The sequence below is a fragment of the Ammodytes marinus genome (genome assembly GCF_949987685.1).
Source record: "Ammodytes marinus genome assembly, chromosome: 1".
Taxonomy (NCBI): domain Eukaryota; kingdom Metazoa; phylum Chordata; class Actinopteri; order Uranoscopiformes; family Ammodytidae; genus Ammodytes; species Ammodytes marinus.
In genome coordinates, this window is record NC_137230.1 from 26,825,939 (window position 1) to 26,851,983 (window position 26,045).

General features: G+C 40.4%; 1 protein-coding gene across 1 annotated transcript in view; it reads right to left on the reverse strand.

The window, feature by feature from the left end:
- Positions 1-26,045, reverse strand: part of LOC307250618 (serine/threonine-protein kinase BRSK2-like) — a gene marked incomplete at both ends in the record, with an annotated part of 96,111 nt that overhangs the window by 12,927 nt on the left and 57,139 nt on the right. The window contains 11 exons of the mRNA XM_080027734.1: positions 91-151; positions 6,552-6,702; positions 7,796-7,893; positions 8,260-8,421; positions 9,692-9,723; positions 11,423-11,569; positions 13,577-13,645; positions 15,217-15,250; positions 17,469-17,585; positions 18,931-19,071; positions 22,181-22,266. Of these exons, the coding sequence (XP_079883860.1) occupies positions 91-151; positions 6,552-6,702; positions 7,796-7,893; positions 8,260-8,421; positions 9,692-9,723; positions 11,423-11,569; positions 13,577-13,645; positions 15,217-15,250; positions 17,469-17,585; positions 18,931-19,071; positions 22,181-22,266 (1,098 nt within the window). The remainder of the gene's footprint in view (positions 1-90; positions 152-6,551; positions 6,703-7,795; positions 7,894-8,259; positions 8,422-9,691; positions 9,724-11,422; positions 11,570-13,576; positions 13,646-15,216; positions 15,251-17,468; positions 17,586-18,930; positions 19,072-22,180; positions 22,267-26,045) is intronic.

A 26,045-nucleotide genomic window follows, 5' to 3' on the forward strand; every position in this document is an offset into this window, starting at 1 on the left:
GAGTGTTACAACGTACCAGCAGCGGAGGCCAGCCGGTGAGGTGCTTTGTGGGAAAAACCAAATGAGTGAGGGGGAAGGACCAACACTTACCCTGGGACTGCTGAGAGGACTGATGGACAGACCTGAAGACGCGCCGCTGATCGATCGCGATCTACACAAACACACACAAAGTGAGGTCAGTTACACAAAGAACCGCACAACACACACACACTCATAAAACTGCAAACGGCAACTACTTGACACAAAAACACACACACACACACACACACACACATACACACAAACAACAGGTACATTCAAAATCTCCAAAACCCCTTTGTTTGCATCTTTTTTTTTAACTGAACTCAGAACGGTTTGAAGGTCATTTGGTATCGGACAAAGAAAACGGACTTTTGACGGATCTTTGAGAGAAAATGATTTTTCTCCAGTCTCTGTTATGCCTTAATTTCCCACAAACTATAGTTAACTGCATTACTGACTTGACGAAGTTCCACCCATTCATTCATCGAAACCGTGCTGTTGTGTCGGCTTTATGGAGCTTTATAGTGAGTTTCAGCTCATTGCTTATCTGCCCGTCCACAACTTTACTGTTTTGGTTATAAAGAGTGCCACAGTGCACTGCACCACCTGTTCAGCAGCAAACAGACTGAACCGGTGAACACAGTGGATCATTTAGGAGCTAAGAGACAGGGATATCCCTCAGGAGTTGGTGGAGACCAAAAACAGAGCTACAAGAGAGAGAATACCAGAGTTACATTTATCAAGCAACTCCAACACTATTCTTGAAAAAAAAAACCCTTGTATGAAGAAATGCACCTTTTAGCTAGCCTGGCTCCGCCCGCCCGCCTACTTCCGGACAAATTTAATTTTCCCTTCAGTAGTCAGTCTGGGTGTACAGCGCATTTCCCAGATTCTCCGGAGAATCTACAGCCGTCCAATCAGCGAACAGAGCGAGTGGCTGAGAACGATGACGTCGAAGTCGCGCTCCAGTTTCAGTTGAATGCTGCGTTCCTTTATACTCGGAAGAAGGAGATTTCCGACTTGGTAGTTCCGAGTTCCGACCTGTCTGTGTTCCAGTGCATCTGCTCGCGAAAGTATGGACGCCTAAAACCTTTCTCGTCCAAATAACTAAACGTTAGGCTCTAACAAGTTACTGTTGCCAGGTACCGGTAGATTCATAGACTACAATATGTAGTGAAGTCGGAAATTTCCGAGTTCCCTGTCTAACTGGAACGCACCGTCAAACGCCGGCTCATGACACACGTGACGACCAAACGTGATGCGATTGGTTGGCTAATCCAGAGTGGCACTGGGCAGATCCAATAGTTTTAAACTTCAACAGACACCCGCCTCCAAGTGAGTGAACGTTTGCCAATTACAGCACTTCCAGACCTTCTGTACAAATGAAATGAAGTACGATGGTCTGGTTGGACCAGGCTACCTTTTAGCATGTTCTCGCTTCATTTTAGGGGCATATTTGAGTTGGCACTTAAGAGATCACTGCTAACCAAGCTGCAGTTGTGGCGTTCTCTACACTGCCGGCATGACTGATTCTCCTCAAATTCATTCACACAATTATTTCTTCTGTTTTTCTTGCGTTAATATGATGAGAACATAGTCAATACTAATGTATTTGTCATCAGCAAAATTCATTAGGATTCATCTCCTGGGCAACGATCGTGTATCCAAGAGCATTGAGATATTTGAGTTAGAATGACACTGACAGAGACTTTAGAGGCTTTATCAGTCGAGGATGTTAACACGTTTGGGTATACACAAGTGATTCCTGTTAACATTTACTTACACTCAACCATGAAAACATCTTGGGTTTAAGTCAATATCTATAAATAGTTCAGACCATACACACACACCAAAACACACACACACTGCAAAATTCATTAGCATTGTTTCTCTTTTCTTGTCTTCGTGAGCTTTTCCATTTTTCATCTTCGTATCATTAACTTTTCATATTTCCCTCCTTCTCTTTCTTTATATTGCCCAAATGGTGTTTCTTTCTGGATCACCCCACTCCCGCTTTCTCACACACACACACACACACACACACACACACACACACACACACACACACACACACACACACACACACACACACACACACACACACACACACACACACACACATACACACAAAGGCCATACAGGCCTGCTGATGTCTTTGAAGACTTGGTATTTAATTGCCCATAGACAATTTGGCTTTGTTGGATGTGAAAAATTAAATCAGTAAATCACTATTAAACATGCATGAAGACACACACACACACACACACACACACACACGCATAAACGCACATTAAATTGACTTTCACCACTGTGTTACACAGTGTTTCAAATCCATTAAAAGGGCTCATATCTAATTTCTCCCTTCTAATAAGATTTGAATTCATTTTAAAAGACATCACGAGGCATGTTGTAGAAGCATGTATGTATAGTCATGAATGTAACAACTGACAATTTAAAATGAACATGTCTGTGTAAGCCACGTTAAACCTGCCCATGTGTAATTATTTGCATAGCCCTGTTTTGTTTTTTGTTTAGATTTTTGTCAGCAGCTTACTGTAGTTTCTACAATTAAAACAGGAGAATATAGTGCATTTGTTGGGGACTATTTACATCTGTGCATGAATCCACAGTTGTTGCTCTAGTAAGTATTTGGGCCAGCAGGACAAAATAAACCCCATTTATGGTGATGAAGGCAAGGCAAGGCAAGTTTATTTATATAGCACAATTCAGACACAAGGCCACTCATAGTGCTTTACAGGGGCAAGATTAAAATACACAACACACATCAGAAAATGAAGGAACATGTCACCCCATTGGAACAGTGTGTCTGTCAGAAGCTCTGTAGCTTGGGAGGAAGAAGATATAATTAGGCTGTGATACACAGACAATACTTTGTGTTTTTATGGATTTCTTTTGAGAAGAACAATGTAAAAACATAATATTATCCCCTCCAATAACAAACTGTATTGCTGTTTGCTGATTTCATCACTTTTTATCTGATCTGCCAGTTTCCTACAGGACTTATGTTTGTGCTGATCATAGTCACAAACACACTGTATCTACTGTGTTAACTAATAACTAATATTGAAGAAGTAGTCCTAAACGAAACACACCGATACATGACGTTGAGGACGTTTCATGCTGCCAAACACTTCAGAGGGAGGCTTCTATTAAAATTTAAACTTAAAATTCAACTCATTAACTTTGACACCTCATCCAGTCCACCATCAGTAAAAGCTGGTGCCGGTTCTTAGAAAATGTGTAAATGAATTCACGGTTCATCGCTTGGCGATGTGTGTGTTGGTGAACGCAGTATTAAGCTTCATTTTATGGATCTGCCCAATTAGATGATGAGCGAGATAAAGGGCTATTCAGTGGGAGTGAAAGCCTCGTTTCCATCTCCTGTTTGTGCTCCGTCTGCATTCCAGGCAATTAATTTATGCTAATATCTCCATCACGGGCCGCGGATACATTCGACAAACTGTGTTTCCCCCATAACACAAGGGCAGCCTCACAGGGAGGCTGGAGACAACAGCAACAATGATGAAAATGACCCCTTCACCAAATAACAGACTGGCACAAACAAATACCGCCCCTCACACACAAACACACCCTCACACACACACACACACACACACACACACACACACACACACACACACACACACACACACACACGCACACACACACACACACAAACACACACACACACACACACGCACGCACACACACACACACACACACACACACAAACACACAGAACATGAGGAGTGAAGATGGGTAGAATGAAAGAGGGGGAGCCGGAGAAGGAAAGAAAAAAGTTGACCTAAAAATTATATTTGGCCCCCCCAGGGCTGCTGAGGGAGTAACGTCAAAGAGAAGGATGTGCTATTTTTCTGATTTCACACAGAGGAAAATATTCTGCCCACTCTCACAGCAAAAACACTGACACAGCCTTTTGTACAGGTTGGTGTTCTAATGTACTCTGCAAACTGCTCAATGTAATCGATTTCTGCTACACTTATTTAATCAAAACAATATTGAGGTAATTTCAACCAACAAAGTTTGACTTTTTTTGCCTTATTTCATTCTATATTCATGTTGATGTTAATATGAGGTGAAAATGATTGTATCATAATGCGATCTGTATTCCATATTCCAATTTTTGGAGTTTTGTTACTTTAGTTTTTGGTATGTATTTTTTAATTTAATTTCAAGACAGATTGTCTAGAATAAAGTATTTTAACAGGTCAATTCTAACAGAAAGAAACTGTTTTCTAGCTAATATAATGAGCTACACTTAAAAGTGAAAGACATAACAAGACATGAACAGAAGTTAAGCAAGCAGTCATTTATAAAGAAAAGAACAAGGATTCTTAACTAATGATGGTGAAAAAGGAAAGAAGAAAATGGATCCAACATGACATACAGACTGGGCAAATACGACAAAACGGAGCCGACCAATACCTTTCTTCCTTGCTGCAGTTAGCGTTTGTGATATCCAAGCTTTTACTGAATACAGATTTGCTAAAAAGGGGGCAGACAGAAAATCAAGAGACAGACAGAAAGTCACAAAAGGGGAATCCTAGTGGCATGCAGTACTTAAAAAAAACTAAATTGGTTACAAACTTAGCACTGTAAAATTAAAATGACAAAATAACAATGAAACAAAGAACACAAAACGTACATGCAAAAATCATAGAAAAATATTTTAAAAAACAAGAGTAAAAACAAGAGTCTCGGGTCATGCTCGAGTCAGTGCAACATTCAACACAATCCCTCACTATAGAGAAATAACGTTCCCATGTACAGTATACAGTACATCCATCTCCTGGAATGTGTTCACTTTAAAGTTCAGACTGGGTGAACCTGGTCTATAGGCAGCTTTATAGAGCTGAGAATCAAACTAAATGCTGGTGTGGTGTTTTTTAGATGGTCTGATGAAGTGTTCAGTCTTAGGCATGAACAACTGAAACATTTTTAACCACAATCTATAAGTCAAAACTGATCCAAGAAAAGCAGCAGCAAAAGATACTTGTATGTCCTCTGGATGTCTCTAAATACTACAATACCCATGAGCCCCAGCATTAGAGCACGACTCAGAGACGGAACTAATTCTGAACACTCCATTATAACAATTTGAAATAAAACATAGCTGACTGGGCTAAATGAAACCGCTCAATGTTTTACCTTTTAAATAGTATTCTTCTTGTTGTTGTAAATCAGTAGGCTATAGCTTCATACAACTTCAACCTGAGCAGTCCATCTGATTTATGTCAATCAGCATATTGTCAGGGTTTCATTCAGCAGCCTTTATCTTTATCCCATAGCTCTCTCTATGTCTATATGTCTGCATGTTTGTAATATTTGTTATATTATGTCTCCGATCACACAAACAATGTCTGCTGTCTGAGCCTCAGGTCCATATGAAATTTAACAACTAAACAATGATTCAAACATTTCAAATGATAATGTTTTCCGGCCGAGCAGTATCTTGTGGTCATTTCTATACTGTCAGAAGCAAGGGGAGAAACAGCATTTTGCTACGGATATTAAAGAGGAAGTTGTGTTGGATGGTTAGATGTACGGAGAGTGGGACTTTTACATTGGAAATATCCATTCAAGTTAATGTAATCTGTTTTGGCTGCCAAACTTAACACAACCTTAACCATACCAGTGTTTTCACAATGGTTGAAAAGGTAAAGCATTCACATTAAGGTGGTTATGAATCGTACACTGTGTTTGTTTTGTTTGAGCAACTGGATTAACATAATGTTTCATTTTAAAATTAAAGGAAAAATCGCACTTTTATATATTTGGCCTGTCACGTTACTACCCCGACACTCAAGCTTGTCTGTCCCAACAATACAAACATCGGCAGAAACTTAATTCACCAACTTGCCAAACACATTCCAGGTTTGCAGATTCTCAAACCAGGATGCTTCTTGTCTTCTTTAACTGCATGCTCCATGCACACTTTACACACATGACGTACAGACCAAATAAATGTACCTGTACATGCATTTAAACTGTTTCCACTGGAGCACGAGGCGCACTGAACTGGAGTGTACTTCAAAAGTCTTGTGTGATATGCATGGCACATCTTGAACCCACAGAGCGAGCAGGATACCGTTCATGTATTGAACCGCAGTTCGGTGAAGGAGGGAAGACTATACAGCTGTGGTCAGACCTCGCAGTGAAGCTGGCGGAGCTCAGCCAAGTGAATGATTGAATTAAGGTCGCACTGAGGGCAAACAGACAGCGTACGCGACATCAATTTGAAAAGCTTTCCCTAACTTCTCCGAACTGTGACACAATACATTGTTTATTTTAACTGATAACAACCATCGTCGATTACACTTTGAACAACAGCAAATCTCTGTGATTGACCTGTGTGTGTGTGTGTGTGTGTGTGTGTGTGTGTGTGTGTGTGTGTGTGTGTGTTTGTGTGTATGTGTGTGCGTGTGTGTGTCAAACATGTTTTGTCCATGCCCATGAACACACATGCATGTCTCCATCCACCCTCTTACCTCTGGCCGTGGTTTGCCATGTCCAGAGCTCGTCTCACCGGCACAGGAGAGCCTCCCTCGGTGACACTCAGCACCTCCATGGACTTCCTCTCTGGTCTCCTCTTACCGTGGCGACTCAGCATGGGAGAGTCTACACGCTTCCTGGGAGGGTCTGCTAATAGAGGACAGGCTCAGGTCAGAGGGTCAAAACAAGTCAATGAAGGGAGAAAAAAACACAATAACAGAAACTAGTAAGACAACCTAAATAGCCCAAAATCTACCTATCAGCAGTTTACAAAGAGTGTTTGTTTGTTTAATCTTGACAACTTTTCTATATATCTAGAGGGAAAATAATGATGTAACTCAAAAAGGATTGGGGCTCTACTGACAAAAAGAATACATCAGTGTAAAAGCCAGACACTCTTTTTGTTAGCTCATTTGGCTTTAGGCAGTGTGTTTGCTGCGAATGCTCCGCAATCCCAGGCCCCCCTGAACAACTCAATTTGCATTCTGCACCTAGTTTCTCTGAAATCTCTGTGTGGAATTGTCATTATATTGTCTGGAAAGGTAAGCAACGAGTTTAAACTCATGCATGCACCTAAATTTGCACCTGCTAGTCAAATCACCATTGCGTCAAGGTATACCCTTTGCACACTCTAATATCACTGCGTCAAATGACTGCGTCAATGACTTCAACTACTGGAGGTCAGCAAATAAGAGATGTTCAACTGTACTCTTAGACTAAGCTAAAGATAGCTAAAAAGCTAATGTCGCTAAAGTCAGCTTGGCAGTGTCTAATTTGTTAAAATTATATACAAACTCATACAAACTGAAATACATGATAACTCCATAGGCCTCCTAAATGCATGGTGACTATATAGCAGCCAAGAACCATAAAAATATTTTTTAAATGTTTTACTGCATATTAATACATACAAATGTTCTTTTTCTCATAACAGTAGTAACACATTAACAGACTGATGCTTAGCAGGCAATGGTGCCCACGGCTTCCCATTTAGTTAAGCGCAATAGCATGCCAGAATTTGCTGATAAGATCTTGCTTGGAATGTCATTTGTTTTGTAGTAATTTGGTCAGAACCCAAATGACAGGACAAAATGAAATGTTGATCTTGTGATAGTGGTCAGGGGGTCGACTAACAATTTTACAGAATCCTGAACACATCAGCTCAAAACAAGACTCTCTTGTTTTGTTCATTGCTGCATTTGGAGTGGGAGGGCTTCAGCTTGACTAGCATATAGCCTACCGATCTCAGTGCGCGGCGGCAGGTTCTGGTCCTCTTGGCTAGGATACCTCTCCTTACGGTCCAGCAGCAGGAAATAGATCATCTTCTCCTGGTTGTCCCTGCAGAGAGAGAGAGTGAGAGCGAGAGAGAGAGAGAGAGAGAGAGAGAGAGAGAGAGAGAGAGAGAGAAAAAACGTCAGATAGAGATTGCCATCAGCTGAACCCCACCAGTTGGGTTAAGAGCGGCGGGCGGCACAGTAAAATTGCTCCATCATCACAAGACGGATTAAATAGAAAAATTCATCAAACTGACAATTTTCTCAACCATCTTGTACAGTATATATCTTGTCTCCCTTCCTCACCCCCCTCCTTTGCTTCGTCCTTTAATCTGCTTCCTCTGTGGTTTTCTGGGCTCTTCGCTCCTTCCCTCCCTCCCTCACTCCCTCCCTCCCCCCTCCCTCACTCCCTCCATCCCCCCTCACTCACTCCTCAGTCAGCAAGTCTTTGGTGAGCTTGTCCTTGTCCCTGAAGCAGCCCAGTGAGTGCATGCTCTCTAGGACATCAGGGTCTATCTCCTCCTGAGCCAGCATCTTGATGGCCACCTTCCTGGGCACGGGCTGCTCAGGCTCAGGCTCGTTCTTCCCAGCTCTGCAACACAACACATTAACGCAGCTTAACCAACAAGCAACACTGAGCATTGAGCCTATAGGGTTTATAACTGACCAGCTTTTAAAGTCTATAGAAACCTGGTTTAAAATGGTAAAAAAATCAATAGGTGATATCAGAGTTGGGTGTGATGATAAGCTTTTACAAACATCTGATTAAAAAATAAGCGTGACAATTAATATTATAAAACTTGGTTAAAAATCCTTTTTCCAGTTTTCATGGCAACAGTCATTGTTTCCATAGAATGTTTGGGCAGAGAACTGCCATGATTGGTTCAAAATACGTATTGTGTCATAAGAACCAGAGCATAGCCCGCCTAATCCGAATCTCTGTAAAGTCTATCAAACTTAAATGACAACATCTTTCATTTGGATTGATACATATGCCTAACTCTTTTCAGATGTCTACTATCATAAAAACGTACTCCCCAAATAACATTGTTAGAAGGATTTTGTGGATTTGGGTTAACAGGTTATTTAAAAGGTAAATACAGAGACATTTCAAATTAGACTTAGAAGTTGCCAATAGCTGACAGCTTTAGCCTTGATATTGAAGTTGACATTGTGAGAACAAAAGGATTCAGTTTCCCTCAAAAATATACATCACAGCACAGTCAGTGCCTTACACATGAAGGGAGGCATGTTTCGCTACACAGGAGTGACGGGTAATAAGAATAATATAAGAAAGCAAAAAAGTCTAATAATTTTAAAGGGAAGCAGGTGGACTAACTAATTGATTTCATTACAGTTTAGATCTTAGTTTATTTTAACTTAACTACAATGAAATGGTCTGATCTGACAGCTTCTGTCCTTCCATTGATAGCAATGAAAGGACAGAACCACAGAAATAAGACACAAACTGTACCTAAAAGAGAAATCTCAAACGTTTTTATAACTCAAGCTGAGTAATATGTAACATTTAGGAAAAGGCCAAAATCCCAACTGGCTTCGTTTTTTTTTTTTTTGTTAAATCCACATTATAATTTAAACTCAATAGCAGAATTCAGCTTTTGAACTGTAAAAACAGGACATCCATTAGAGAGCAGAAGAGAATTAGTAGAGATGCAGGGTCCTGATGTTTGTCCTGTCCTCTCAGCTTTGTGGCTAATGGACGGGCATCTTCTCTGAGAGCCTTCCAGCGGATGTTTCAAAAGCTTCCTCTGATGCTGAATGACCTTTTTACTTAATCTCTAAATGCATACAGACACTTAACAGACAGGAACAGGAAGTCTTTGAGCAGTGGAGATACTTACAGGTACCACGTATGCTTCTGGATCTGCTCTAACTGCAACATGAAGGAGAGGAGAAAAGAAACATTCATATTGACAATAAGGCTTTAGCTAGTGTTTGATGTAATTGATTTGTATTTGTTAGAGCTTAATGTGAGTACTTTGAAGATTCTACCAGTACTAATTGCATGTTTTTTTAATGGTGCCTTCTTCTTCTTGTTAGGTCAGGACATGTATTTGATTATCTGGTTAGTATGCAGAAGTATATTCAAACTAGCTTAACTGTAAACACAACACTTAAGAAATGTTGTTTTTGCTGTTGCAAACTTAGGGCCTACAAACTATATAGACACATTCAACACAAGTGGGACTTTACTCACAAGAAGAGCCTGTAAGACAATTTAGCATTACATGTCTACAACATTGTTGAACCCATAATGGATTTTGTATTTTAAACGATACAATTGAATCCAGCAGAACCATGAATATCATCGATTTTATCCCACATTATTCAAAATATGGCAACTGCACTACCCACAATGAAAGCTCACATCAGTTAAACCAGAGATTGGGCTGTGTTATGCTACTAGTGGCTAATGTAGCCTGGTGCCTGGAGGTCTAATGAGCCCACTTTCTAACTCCACACCAACACATTGTTTTCATGTTCAAACGTGTCTTCAGCACCAGCCTATGCTGACTCAAGTGACATCACTAGAGGACATGTATCAGACTTTACACAGCCCCCTCTGGAGCGACTACGGCTTTATACAACTTTTTTTCATGTGCAACAGTACTTCCCAACACCTGGAAACACACTTTGATGTGTGAAATCTGTGTGTTAATGTGTGTAGGCAGTGTTTTCATTTGTTGTGATTTTTACGGTTACACTTCTTCCGATGATTATCAGAAGGTGAGATGCTGCACCACAGTTTAATCCTTTTGGGACCCTACCCAGTGTGAAAAAGTAATCACATCTCCAACTATTTACTCCTACATCTCCATAATTAATATTTTTGATTAGTTTAAAAGAGTTATGACATGCACAGGTGATGGGATAAAACTTCAGCTGGATGAATGGAAACCTTGAACACAACTTTTTTAATCTGGCATCTCATCATCCCCACCTACACCAGCTATTATACTGAGCCATTTGGATTCAAAGGACCTTCAATTTGTTTTATCGGGGGGCTGAGGAAAAGACTTACGGTGAATCAACAAGGACCTCTGTTGGATTTTTTATTTTTTTTAGCTGCAGGTGAGTTAAGGTAAGTCAACATGTACTCATAAACTTTGATGAATTAGCAGTGACTTTCACACCCAGTAAAAGTGTAGAGTCAGTGATGCACCTTAACTGACCCTGTTAACAAGCTATACGATTAGCTATGATTTAGCTAAAACATTAATTGATTATAATTTAACTCATGTATAAGACATGCATATGTTGCAGGTGTTATCCCGCAAACAAACTGCTCAAAGTTCAAATAACTGCAGCCAAGACCTACGCAAAGGCACATTTCTTAAATACACCTTTTGTTGGTTTCGTAATGTTTCTATTCTAAGGCAGAAAAAAAAGAATCCATGGCCCTGAGATGAAAAGATTGTATTCAGAGCACAGAAGCTGCAGGGCATGGTGCAATTCTGCTAAATTTAGTCTGAGCAGTCCCTGAGGCTTCAGCACCAGACAGTAAAATAGCAACAACAGTAAAACGAGCACGACACAACACTACTTGTGGAAGATTTCAGCCTTCTACTTACCGTGAGCCTCTTGCCAGCGTCCACTTCAATCATACCACGGAGGAGGTTCTGACAATCTGGAGGGATGAAGTGCGGCATGTGGAAAACACCCAGCTTCACCTTCTCCAAAAGATTCCTCAGGTTGTCATCGTCGAAAGGCAGGGCGCCCTGGAGGAGAAAGGAAAAGGATCAGTGGTCACCGTTCACCTTTGAACGTTTTATAATGTGTTTCCATTTTAACCTGCAATTTTTATTTTATTTGCTTCTTTTATTCGCTTTTAAATGTTTTATAATGTGTGTTATGTATTCTAATCTTGCCCCTGTAAAGCACTTTGAGTGGCCTTGTGTCTGAATTGTGCTATATAAATAAACTTGCCTTGCCTTGCCTTTGATGGTGGTGATACTGTATTGCAACGAGTCAGTTAGTTGTCAGGGTTATTCGGTGCAAGGGTTAATAACATTGGTGTACAATTAACATATTTCACTGCTAGACACTGAGTATTATCACTTGTATCATATTAATATTCAATGCACTGGTTTTATTACTGCACCTAGAGTTTTTAACTATTTTTTCAAAATAATTTTCATATAGACAGTATGTGTGCTTGAAACTTTCATTCGGGGATAATTGGTATTTGTCATTTCCCTTTCCTTTTCCTTCTTTTAATTTAAAGTTATGTATACATTATTGTCTAATCTAAGTTTAACTAAAAAAGAGACATTTTCTGTTCTCAAATGACTGAATACTAACTTTTTGTCACCTGATGATTTGTTCCAATATACCATTTTTAGCTGAACACTCATTGTATTAAAATGGTTAAAAAATCAAATAAAATGTAAAATGACTAAAGGTTAGGGGTTAGAACACTATGTGGCTAAGATGCTGTGATTTCAGTCTATCAATTTGGCCTAAATAGCGCGTATTGTATTTTTTTCTTCACCAGTTGATCGTCTGTACTTTCATTTAGTTAAGCCAGTTAAATACTGCATTACACTCCTCTTTTTTCTTTTTCTTTTTAATGCCAGATACAAATTGTGCAATTCAAGTGGATAGATCTACCCACCAATATTTGTATTTATATATCATGGACCAAAGTAGAGGAAAGGTCAAGGGGTCGGGGAAAATCATTAGGGATTAATCCACTTGGAACAACCGAGATATTGGCAAACGCGATAGAGGCATCAACCTTCCCATTCTCCCAGACCATACAGTACTCTTGCACCGACATCCTCCTGTTGTCATGTAAAATGACCTGTCCTCTGGATTCTGACAAAGTGAATGACTTGCAGCAGTTTGTTAGACATATCAGTCATCAAGCAGCCGGCCCTGCCTCTGCTCTCCAGCTGGGGAACGCTCTCAGTGACGTAATGAACGATACTGTTTCATCCTGGTGATAAAAAAAACCGAGGCAGGACGCAGCCAGATGGCCACTGACACTGTGCGAGTAATCAAAGCAACACAAGTGGAGAGATTTATCTTCCCACCATGGCTTGGTCTTATGTGCTATGTCTTAATCAAGAGCAGTACATGCATGTGTGCACAAAGCAACACCAACACACAGAGTCATTTAGCTGCTGCTCCGACCACTCACTTGTCACTGTCATATTATAAAGCTGCTGTTATGAGAAGCCTTTGTTATGTGATGTGCATCTGTATGGGACTGTGTGCGTGTGTTATTACAGTCTTGTGTCTTCAAACAGCATGTACAGTAATTGTGTTGTTCAACTATTTTTTGAAAATAGTACCTTAAAATGCAGATGCACAGATGGTACTCTAGTTATATCTTTATTGTATGCATTTATAAAACCTTCTTAGGTTAAGAGAGTCAAACCACAGTGAACATGTTACATTCTGATGACTGATGATACAACTTCTGGAGCTGATCCACAGACTAAAAACTTCCTTATGACAAAACTGATGTTGATTGTACCCCTTGCATTTATATAAAATCAATCTGCCTATAATACATGTGAGTAATTCATCACTAGGACCACTGGAATTGCCGACTGATAATAAAGGTGCCCTGCTGTTCATCTCACAAACTGATTTAGTGAGGAAAACATCCTTTGGAAGCACAATACTAAGTGTGTTCTAGTGTAAACTTCCACTTTAAGGAACAAGGTCATGTCCTGGGCTGCTGCCTTGGTGCAGCAGCAGCAGCAGTCGTCACTCACCACTAAAAGTGCAAAGAGGATGACTCCACAGCTCCACGCATCTGCTTTCCTCCCGTCATACTTCTCCCCCTGCTCGCAGACCGACAAAGAGAGAGAGAGAGAGAGAGAGAGAGAGAGAGAGAGAGAGAGAGAGAGAGAGAGAGAGAGAGAGAGAGAGAGAGAGAGAGACAAAGACAGAGATGAGACTCACATCATAAACTCTCCCAAACTGCAAATCACCCTCACCGCTCTGAGCTTTGGTACTTAACTTAATGGAAAAAAATCCCCCTCCCCATATATGGATATTCCTCCCATGTAACATCAGCAATTCGTGACGCTGACTGCACTGCAGGAGTTATTTTGGGACGTGAATGAATTATCCTTTTTTTCCTGGTGTACCAAAACTACCTCGTCCGACCTCTGTATGTCAGTTAGTCATCCTGCGTTTCCCAAAATGACTATCAAACACAGACATTGGTTTGGGCAAGGACATCTCCCTTCATGTCAGGGTGCTGCCGTGCTGGATATTCCTCAACACAGTTTGACATTTTAACTCCTCATTGTGGTAATGTTGTTAGCATCGTATATTTTGAAAATCTCCCATGTTTAAATTTTGATATCAATTTCTACTCTGATTTGTTGCAACACAATATATGGTAAAATATCTGTTCATAGTCCCCTTTTTAGGTAAATTATGTAACCAAATACATACAGAATTAAAGGTAGAGAGTGAACACAGCCTAGGCGCTGTGTGACAGCTCCTGGCACCTCCTGATTGGCAGGCTGCCAGGAGCTGATTGCTGATCATCAACACCTATGCTGGCTGCTCTCCTGAGCTATAAAAGCTGCAGGAGTCAGCCACTTGGTCTCCCTTCCCTTGACGTATGGTTTTTTGGTTTGGTTTGGTTTGGTTTGGTTTGGTTTAGTTAGTGCTGCTTTACACACCCCATACACTCTTCACTCACACAGACACCGCACTCACTACTGATTACTGACATTCACGCACTCTTTATTAGTTTACTTTTAACTTGGTTAAATAAATTTAAATTTAGTAAAACTAACTTTCTTGTGTGGTCTCCTCTTTTGTCCTTCCCTTGAGCCGGGATGTGACAGCTGTAAATTGGTATGTTAACAAAGGTGGCCCACCGTAGCTAGAAACATGACTGTTTACAGAACCTAGGCTGTGTGATAACACTGGATTTCTTTTTCAGTGCACATACAGAACGGTAGCAGAACGTGAGATATTCACTCATTTTGAAAAAAAGTGATTTTCACAAGCATTCTCTAGAATCTTTGACACTACCTTTAGCATGGAGTGTGTAGGCCTATATACACACTCCATGTTCATTCTGTATGTACGTGCATGAGAACATGTGTGCACATAAAAAAGAGAACAAGGTTAGAGGGCAGTAACACGTATACACATATTGGTCACCCTTGCTGTGTACATTAAAAAAGGCATCATGAAGTAGTTCCACAGGAATAAAAGGACAAATGGACAAGGCAATGTAGATGGTGCCTTTTAAGTGTATTTCAACCCAGAGGAGGGGGGAGGGGCCAGGGGAAGTGATGCAATAGCCATTGTGGAGATCGGGTCAGAGCTGCCATTACTGTATGAAAGAAAGAGAAAACACACATAGATACCAGGAGACAGCACTTACCCTGATAACCTCTGGGCAGGCATAGTGAGGGGATCTGAAAGAGAGGCAAAGAGGTGGTTACGCAGGAATATTACACAACACCAACCACTCTGAGGAATTATAGAGCCAGGTGACAACCGTCAGACATAATGCTTTCTGAAATAAGTACAAACAACTTTAGCCAAAATCCATGAAAATATAAACCTGTTATTGGCCTATGTGGATTATTCTTTTTTTTTCAAGCTAAGTTTATATTACATAACATGAAATGGCCTCAATCTAAATTCCTCGGATGATGGCTCATCCGGTTGAATAACATATGATTTTATCCGACACAATTTCCTCAATGTGACAAAAATGCTTAATGCAAAAAACGGAAGTTTGTGAATTATTTACTTTAAAAGACCATGTTTTTTTCGCTCCAGATATCACAAATTGGAGGCACCAAATTATTCCTATTGATTTCGGTACTGCGTTAGCGTTAATATTAATGTAATGTGTCACAGACAGTGGTGGGAAGTTTATATAGCATCTGATTCCATCAACATGTGCTCCGCATATACATATCAGGAGCGAGCCAGATTTTAGTCCCATCCTTTTGATCAACATCCTCATCAACTGAATAATCAAACAATCCAACACGCTTCAGTGATGACGCTCGTCTAGTCTTCCTTTGTGTGGATTAATCACCACAAATGAAGCAAGAGAACGCAACTCTCCTCACGTCATCGCATCCAAACTCTGCTCCCGGAGTAAACACACACTCCATCATTGCCAACAACATCATACTTAATTATGCTAATGTATGTGCAACCGGTCGATTTGAACTACTCAAACACAGTCGTGTCAAATTACACTAACTGCAATCTAATTATACCAACCGCAAATGTTCATCCTTCCCCGCTAGAGACGAGTTGTCCGTACATTTCGTTGAGAGACATTTAATAAATTGCATTAAAGTCATGTGAGTGGAAGAGTTGTCGAACTGATTACTCATGCGAGATATTTACAGGATCCATCAGAGGTCCTTCTTCATGAGAAAAAGTTAAATGTCTGGAGTATGGAAAAGTAATCTGACAGATATACGCAGCTCAGTTCTTTGCACTGATCGGATATGTTATGTCGTATCAGCATGTACCATTTATCAGTTCCTTTGTGCACATAGATTCATAAATACTATTCTGATATATCAAAGGGGGGCTAAGTGCCTGTATTTTCTGAATTATAATAAAGACTAATGAGAAGCTGTAGGAGGAACATTTTGCCCAGTAACTGCCCATTCTCCTCTCTGTTGCTTTTGTGTGCGGCATTTTATTTTCTGACCCGGAGGATTCGTGCTTTAGCTGTTCCACATGACTGGCTCTTTGAAACACTTGTTGGCCTGCGGTAAACTGTAGAGAGTGGGACACATTGGAACCAGCCTCTATCCAACAGAGCTTTTATAAAAGCCTGCGGAACAAACAGCCGACCTTAAGACTTGAAAAAGTTCTCGGATTTTCAGAGCTATGCCATCTTTGCACGCCAGCCCAAATCCATAAGACACATCTAAATCAAGCAAGGGGTCAGGTAAGGACTTTAAAATTTTTTTTTTATTATTATTATTAACCTTACTTTGAATTATTAATTATTCAAAGTAAGGTTTTAACACATTAGTATTGCTGTATTGGAATAACATGGAGCAATATGGATCCAGCTAAAGGCTTGTGCGTCATTATTTATTTATTTGAAGTCTAAAGCATAGAACACATCCATTCACAAATGGTCCGGTCAGTGTAATGTGAAAGGTGGGTTTGGTCATCTCCAAAAAAAAAGTATTGACACAGGATAAAAAGGGGAAACAAGATAAAAAAGGACACAGTAAAAAGAATCCTCAAAGTATTACCATTGAGTACCTTTAGATGAGTAGGAACGATGAGTCTTATAAAGCGCTCAAGATGTACAGTGCATTAAAGGTTCTACGAGAAACCTTTAAATATTTCTGAAACAGAGTAACTTTTTTTTCAACTTTAGTTTTTCTTAATGCCTTTGTCATGGGTACGCTCACCCAGGAACAACAGTTGGCGTAGTAGAAATCACTACCGCTTTTGTCCAAAGGGGATGCAAGAATGAACACAAACGGAATGTTCCTCTGAGCACCTTTTAATCTGTTGTATTGATAAGATTACTGGTTTAAAATGGTGTAATGTGCCTTAATTGTTTAATGCTGAAAAAACCATAGTTGACTCGAATGTGAAGCCTCGCGATTTAAGATGTTGACGGCTCAAAGCACTCACCCACAGCTGGTCTCCAGCAGACTGTCCCCGACCTGCAGAGACGCCATGCCAAAGTCTGCTATCCTGATGTTGTTCTTCTCGTCTAACAACAAGTTCTCGGGCTTCAAATCTCTGTGGCTGCAGGAGGAAGACAGAGCAGGGAACAGAAGAGAGAGATTGATTTACAAGTGTAGCAATGTCCGTATTTTACACCTGGCATCAGCTTGTATTTGGTGTCTTTGTTGGTGTCAAATGCCGGACCATGGTCTTCACATAAACCAGTAAGTACCTGGACCCTGAGGAACTTACACATATTATCATTGCCAATTAATTTTCTTTGTGGTTTTCCTAAGAATTGATCAATCTTTATGCCAATATAGCAGATGGTCTATAAAACAGCAGCAAAAAAAACAAGAAGATATGTAGGTTACAATTACATAAAACAAAGAACAGAAGGGAATTGTTTTGGTAATTTTTGCTTAAAAAAAATAGATATTTTTATCAATTGACTAATTATATTAGCTTCTTATAGTTTTTGCTCGTGAACCATTGTGCTTCTTTGTTGGAGATGCATGTGAAGTCATATTTAAAATAATAAAGCCCCTGACAGTTGTAGGCACTTTGCCTTTATGTGCCTCAACCTCTGGAGAAAGTGCGGGGGCGAAATGGGAAACAATTACTCCTGACAGCTTCCACACCTACAGCTTTTCCTCAGCGGTCAAGGCTACTTTATTACAATGCAAAGATCAAGGAAGGATACACTCCAAGTGTGAAGGAGGTCCGAGACCGTATCAGATCGACCCTTTTACCAATAATGAGAGAGGGGACTGAAAACAGCAGATAAGAGCTTGACTCTGGTTGTGAATCTCTCAGGTTTCGTCCAGGAAACGCGGCACAGCACCGAATAAATCTGCTCCTTCAAAGCTAAACACTCCATGGCTAATGGTGAGAGTCAGAAAGGCAGAATTTCTTTGATGTGCAATTGCTCTTAGATACACAGTGTGGCAGCCATTGGTCGAAGAGATGAAAAGACATCAAGAGGAGCTGGACCCTCTAAGGTCGCCCCCGGCAACAGCTGAGGAGGAAAGAGGCCGAAGAGGCTGCATCGGGAAGGGAACCCGTTATTCACTCATCAAAAAAAATTTGGAAAATAAATTACTATAAGTACTGCCCTCAAGCAAAGAAGGTTTATCGTTTCCTTTTTATACGTTCTCTATTTCACACTACGGGGGATGTTGACTTATCCTGCTGCAAATTACGATCAAGGGTGCAAAACAAATGTTCAGCTTAGTTGGAATTCACTAAGACCACATGGAGGAAGGCAGTGTGTGAGGGAATACTATGTTTGTAGCATACACAGGATTTGTAAGATCCCTCATCCTACCTGAATACTAAACTGTATGCAAAAGATCATCCCAGACCCCCACGCGTCTGATTAGAAGTGATAACAACATGATATCTCTGGGCATGAAGGTAAACAAACCATATGGAGTGGCTGTGGCAGAAGTCCAGGGCTGAGATGATCTGTCTGAAGAACTTTCTGGCCTCTTTGGGCGTCAAGCGGCCCTTTTTCACCAGGTAGTCGAATAGCTCTCCTCCAGAAACATGCTCTAGAACAAGGTACCTGCACAGGAAGAGAGCAGAGATGGGTCAGAAGGGGACTCAAGGCTTTTAGTCAACTAGTGCAGGTTCTATTGCTATTTTTTTCTTAAATGCCAATAGTAGCTTTCGAGTTGAGAGAAAAACATGTTCACCTTTTACAAATGTCTGAGGTCAGCGTGTCATTTTTGCAGTTCCTCAAATCTTACACTTTATTACAGAGTTCTTGCTCAAGCAACAAAACATTCTGCCCCCTGTAAGTCTCTTGATCTTGACTTTATTAATGCGGTTTAGGTCCAGACAATTTCATTTTGAACTGAATTTCCAAATCACTTGGAGAAAATGCAGTATTTTCTAATTTAATCTTAAATTAAATGCAAATGAGCAATCCGCTAAAATGACTGCAGTAAAAAAAATATATAGGGGAGAACGGGGGAATCTGAGGCATCGGGTAATGTGAGCCACCCCCTGTATCTAGGCAACGGAAAACATTTATGGTCATGTGAGATATATGTTTTCAAGCCCCTCTCATTTCCCCTTGGCCATGAAAGAGAGGACCTCATGGTGCTGTGGTAAGCATGTTTTTTTCACCAAAATAGGTATATTGCATGTAAAAGTACATTTTCATGCTGTCAACTTAATCAACTGTTGTGCCAAAGCAAATGAATTCACGTAGAAAAACTTATATCATACGTGTTGATGAACTACCAACATATAAAAACCATGTGATGATATTAGCTAAAGATTAGCCTGAAATGCTAAGAGAGGTAGTTTTTTCTCAAATTGTGGTGGTGGGGGAAAGTGAGCCAAATGCTGTGGGGGAAAGTGAGACACTGTCTCACTTTCCCCCACCATGAGGCACAAGTTAAGTTTAGTCTTAACCATATTTTAATGTAATATTACATAACATATGTTTTATTTTAATGTCATACACATTGTAGAAAAGCCATTATGCCAAGGAAATGCACCAGGAAGACGACCTGGAAAGAGCACCTTCTCATCTTTCCCTGTAACCTTCAGGGCTGGAATGTAGAGTAGGCCTAGTTGTAGAGTATGACAGGCTGATGTTATAATCCAGTTGGGTCTTCTCCTGTGTTCTGAGTCCCAGGCTGCTCTCGCTGGTTCTGATTTTCCTATGCTTTGACCCCCAGACACAAGCTGGCTCTAAGGGTCCTGTGTTCTGACCCCCAGACGGTGTTCTAATCTAACTGGTTCTATCTTTCATTTGAATCTTATTAAAACCTTTTGAATTATACTGTGTTGTATTTGATTTTGTTCAGAGTTACTTTCAAGTGTTTAGAAAATTTGCTTTGCTTAATTGACCAAACCCCATCATTCTTTTACTAGTCCCACATTAGTTCTGGAATGTGTGGCTAGCTTTCAGGATTCTAACTGTTACAATATGTGTTGTTATGGTAGTTTCAGAGTGGAAAAAGTAAGTGGTTCACTTTACCCCCTTGATTTTTCTGATCTGTCTCAGTTTACCCCACAGCTGGGGTAAAGTGAGCCACATGACAACTTTTTTTAAAACAATCATATTTTCACTGCCCTTTGTCTTGAAAAAATTCTGCTAATGCCAATTTCTTGGAAACATCCTGAATTAATGGGAAATGTGTAAATTTGAGTGATAAATCATTTTAGCTCGCTTAGAGGGGAGCACATGTAAAAAGTGGCTCAGATTACCCCGTTCTCCCCTATATATATTTCTCTCCAGAATGTAGAATCTCTCCTAAAATGGGAAAAACTGCAGTCAAGTTACCTAAGCTCAAGTGCTAACCCACTTTTGAGTTCAACACATTCTCAAATCCTTAGTTTAATTTTTTCCTCAAAATGAAAGAGGCTTTTATGAAATAATTGGGTCATAAACTACTGGGTATTTGGCTGACGACATCTTGAAGTTTAGTACAGTACATTGATGCGGAATGTAAATCCTTGAGAAAATCCCCCAACCCGTGTTGGTTCGTGTGCTCGTGGCTTAGAATGCCTTATCTATCTCCTCCTATCATTTGTCTGGGAGACATGGCTGATCCTCCGCCAGCGCACGCAGAGCCAGCTCTTCCTTGCAGCACCACTTCCACACGGACTGATTTATTAGCAGATTAAGGGATCTGCTCAAGCGTTTACCTGTCAGAGCTATTTAAATTAGAAACGTGCATGGGCTTGTGATTTGTGAGTGTGAAAATGTTTCTACTGCAAACAGTTTTGCATCCATGATGACCATCCGTCCCTGTCCTCGCAACATTAAGAAAACAAATTCCCGCACCGTTTGACAGCGTTTATCAATTATTGAACATTGCTTTAAGCCGTGCCACTGGAGCACAGCGTGCCACATACAGTGGATTAATGTACTGTATATACTAGCAAAAACACCAATACACATTACAGCTCCAAACTGGCATGGAGTGAGTTTAAAGTGAGGTGGAACACTAAAGCATTTCATGCTTTGAAGAAAATATTCTAAAAACATCTCAGAGCTCAAACTGCTGTAGGGAGGTAAGGTGCTCAAGTAAATGATACATTGTTCTGCTGTGTTGTTGACAGCTTTGAGTGTAATTTGGACCAGGGTTTTTGGTTCTCTCTTTCATATCTTATCAGTGTTGCTCATCAGCCGATAAAGCAAAACTGATATCTGATCTACACTGTCTCCCTATCTTTGTGAATAAAAGTCAGCTATTATAGTGCATACCTGTCTATTTTTACAAAGACAGTAAACCGGTTTTTGGACATATTTGTGGCCACAGCATCTTAAGAACAAGCCTCTGTGGGCCTTTCCCATGACCCCGCAATAAATTGAGTGCTGTGGTAACGACTGACTGGGACATGTACAGACTTTGACAACTTTGCTTGTTAATACCAGCTTAGTTTTCGTTTTGTTTTTCTATATATAACTACAATGTGATTTGAGGTAAAGATTAAGTAAAATATTATAGAAATAGATTTTAATGAAAAAAAAACCCAAAATAGGCAGAATGCAACTGCTCTAACAACTGAGGGACTTCTCATGTAGCTCTTTATACAGTTTATTTGAATCTGTTTGAGGACAAATTTCTATCTTAAAACAAGACCACATCGATGTGGCTGCTGAGAGAGTGGATGCAGCATTCGTCAGAACACCGGGTATATAATGTACTTACAGGTATTTCTTATTTTCATAGACGTCGTGCAGCTTTAAAACGTGGGGATGCTCTATGAGTTTCAGAATGGCTATCTCTCGCTCCACCTGGAGAGAAAACACAGGGAGAAGAAAAATGAATTAAGACTTCAAAGAGATCATCCTCATTCGCTGCAAACGTGGAAAAAGTCTAGTGTTCATGAGCAGACTGCCACCACCGGCTTATGTCACTTGAGCTGAAGCCAGAACCTGTAAACCTGTAGCCTGGATAAATGATGGAAACAAAACACACACATACAATTCATCAATTTATTAGTTATACCCATGTTGTTTCTGAAATATTCAACCTTTTTTAGACTTCATTTTTAGATTATAGGGAACTGCATACACTTTTAAGAAACAATGTTTAACCTTTTGTTTGACTTTGATGCCTGGCACTTGTATTTTGACACACATATACTGTACATGTGTAATCAAAAAGTGAGTATGGAATACTCACAGGGACAGCAAAGTGAAGTGGACATGGTTTCACAGCAACCAGTTAGATTCAGTGCAGTACAGATACAGTATCATCTTTGTGAGTCTGTAGTTAAAGGTGAAGTAAGCGGTTTATTTATGTTAAGTGTTAAATCACTCTTTATTCATACAGTGATCACTTACATAATGTGCGCATTTCATAAAGCCGATCTCTCAGTCAGCTGCTGCATGTAAACAGCAAATAAACTTATTGGAGGATCCCAAAATTGTTCTCCAATCACAAGAGAGAACGTTACAAACCGACACCCGTCTCAGTCATGGTCTCACTGCAGGTGTACGCCAGAGCAAAAGACGGGTGAATGTTTATGCAGGACCAGGTTAAAATCCTTCCCAATGTCTGTTATGATGGTTTTTATCATGTTTTATCCATAGATAGTAAATAATATGGATGTAGCATCCGGGCTGACCTCAGTTATTCACACGGCATCCAATAATCCTGGTTTGTGCGCATTGCCATTTTGTGAGGGGGAGGGAGATAGCTGACGTATACCTCCGAGGCAAAGTGAGGGACAACGGGCGGAGAGCTGTCACTCAAGAGATCGCGCCAATACATTTTAACCTCCAAAAGAATAAAAACTAGCGTGGTCCAAAAAAATTCACCCCCCTCAGTGTTGTCATGGAGATATGACCTAAACATACAGACTAAAATGGTTTTGTGGCCCAGGCTGTAAATAGGTTTAATAAGACTTTGAAAACGGCCTGTCTAACAAGTGAGTCAAAGAAAAACTGCTCGGTCTTGGCACCACCCCCCAGTGGCACTTCCGGTTACTACAGTTGTGGTCACTTCCTTATTGGATGCTGGTAAAAATCGCTGAGGTTGGGGCTTGGTTTTATCACACTTATGGATAATAATAATAATTGATAGGTTTTATATAGCGCTTTATTGCCTAGGCACTCAAAGACGCTTTACAGGGTTCCTGGTTCAATTCGTTCACACACAGTCATACCGGTGGTGGTAAACTACGAGAGTAGCCACAGCTGCCCTGGGGCAGACTGACGGAAGCGTGGCTGCCATTCAGCGCCAATGGCCACTCCGACCACCACCTCAAAAATACAGCAATCATACACATTCACACAAGGCAAGGTGGAGTGTCTTGCCCAAGGACACAACAACCATGACACCAGTGGCCGGGCGGGGATTGAACCGCCAACCCTTGGATCGTTGGCCAACCCGCTTAACCACCTGAGCCACAGATCTGAGATGATGCTAGATAACTCGCTGCTTGAAGACCGCAGTGCATTAATGTGGTGACGTTGGGACGAGCGAGGGGACTGCTAACTTCAGTAACTGACAGGAAGTTAGCTAAAAGAACCATTCCGCTTACAGCACCTTTAAGCACAGTGGTGCTTTGAGCTAAATGCTAACATGCTCACAAGAACAATGCTTGCAGGCTGATGTTTAGCAGTTATAATAATTTTTTTTTACAATGTATTACTGTCTTGTTGAGCTTTTTTCTGCACAATAACAATTGCCAAAATAGCACTAAACAGAGTATGATGAGATGCCATTAGTTGACAGTACAGTACCGTGGGGAGTCATAGATGCACTCTCAAAGCATCATGGGAATTGTAGCCATTTAATGCCGACAAAATAGTATTTTGTCTTGGCATTTGTATTCAAACAGGAAACACATTTTAGCTTTTCAGAAAGACTATAGCAACTGTACTGAAGACTACTTTTATTTATTGTGTCCTGCCATGTAGCTGATTAAACACACAGTTATACGATACACCTGTGATTAAAGCCAACATTAGTCTCCTTCCACAGTTTTGAGTGCAGCAGTCAACCACCTTCCTGAGTTCACTGCTATGACACTGTGTCAATATGTGATGCTGTACAGCAAGCTCACTGTCATTACCCAAACAATGACATCATCATTCAGACACTTGGATGTTCCTCATCCTCGTGACACAGTTAACAGTCAAAACATGACTTCAAATTAAAATCATTTAGTTTGACTTCACTTCTAAAAACAGCAATACATGAGAGCATTATGGTTGTAACACAGCCTGATGTATCTCCTTCCTCTGTGCCACAGAGCTTCATTGTACTTTATTTTGACCTAATCTCACGTACACCATCCTACAGCCCCAAATACTCAGCAGCACCAATTAATCTGTCAAAGAAAATAGTCCAAAACAAATGAACCATTTCCTCCTGTTCGAGTAGTTGAACTCTTGCTGAAGATTGAAATCTTTAGTAGGAGCTGATTGGCATTGAGCTGAGAGCCATATACAGGGTAGGGAAGAAACGGACATAGCCTACACATTGTTGTTTTCGGTCTTTTCATGGGATCTGCTGACAATAAGAAAAAATAATAAATAAAAGCAGACTTATTGTGACGACAAATCATGATTTCCTGCCAAATCCAGAATTACATCGTTTTTTTTCCAGCAGCTGCAGGTGAGTGTCATGGAATGATACAGTTGTATGAAGAATAGTGTTTGGCCATACGGATGCTGCATACAGTTCCAGTGTGCGCTAGTTGGCCCCAGGGTAAACTGAGTGTGGGCCGCTGTGCTGCAGAGAATAACTGTAGCAACAGTGTCTCCACTGACACCATCAGTCAGATATGTTACTGAACTGCATCTATGAGCTCATTTTGTCACAGTTGTCTTTTGCCAAAAAGGTCAAAAAGATGATGTAGAAACCAGGGTGCTTCAAGCACAAGTAATGGAGTTTGATCATAGACAATGTTCCAGGCTCTGAATCAAAGAAGGCATCTCTCCAGAGCTGAACTTCTCCACCAACAATCATACAGGAAGAAATCCATCAGATACATACACACCCACACAGGCATTCAAATGGACCAGAATACAAGGAAGTTTCAGTAACAAGTTGCTATTTGAGAATGGTTTATAACTATCCTGCTATCAAGCTACAGGTATTCATTCTGTTCATATGCTCACCAAGGCAAGAGAGTCCATTGGAGAGCATCCTGGGCGGTAAAAGCTGCACACTGGCAATCAGAAAACTAAATGGATAAGTAATGAAAAAGTACCAAGAGTTGGACCAAAATGCTTAAGATAAGATTCTTAGTTCTGATCTCACTTATTTCTCAACAGAGGACGCTACTACTAGGGTAAGGGTTCAGGCCCATTTTAATCTACGGATCAACTAAATGAATCACTAACAAAAGTGATGAACAGAAGTTTTAACCCTATGTATCCGCAATCATCCAGAGGTCTATTTTAAATTCCGGAGATATAATGCAGCTTTCCAGAAAGGCTCTTTTGGAGGAATTGTACACTGTACATCATCAATAACACAATAAAAAAAAGGACAAGTATCAAACCAATTGTGCCAGCTATCACCCGCTGTCTCGATTACATGCGGATATTCAATTATT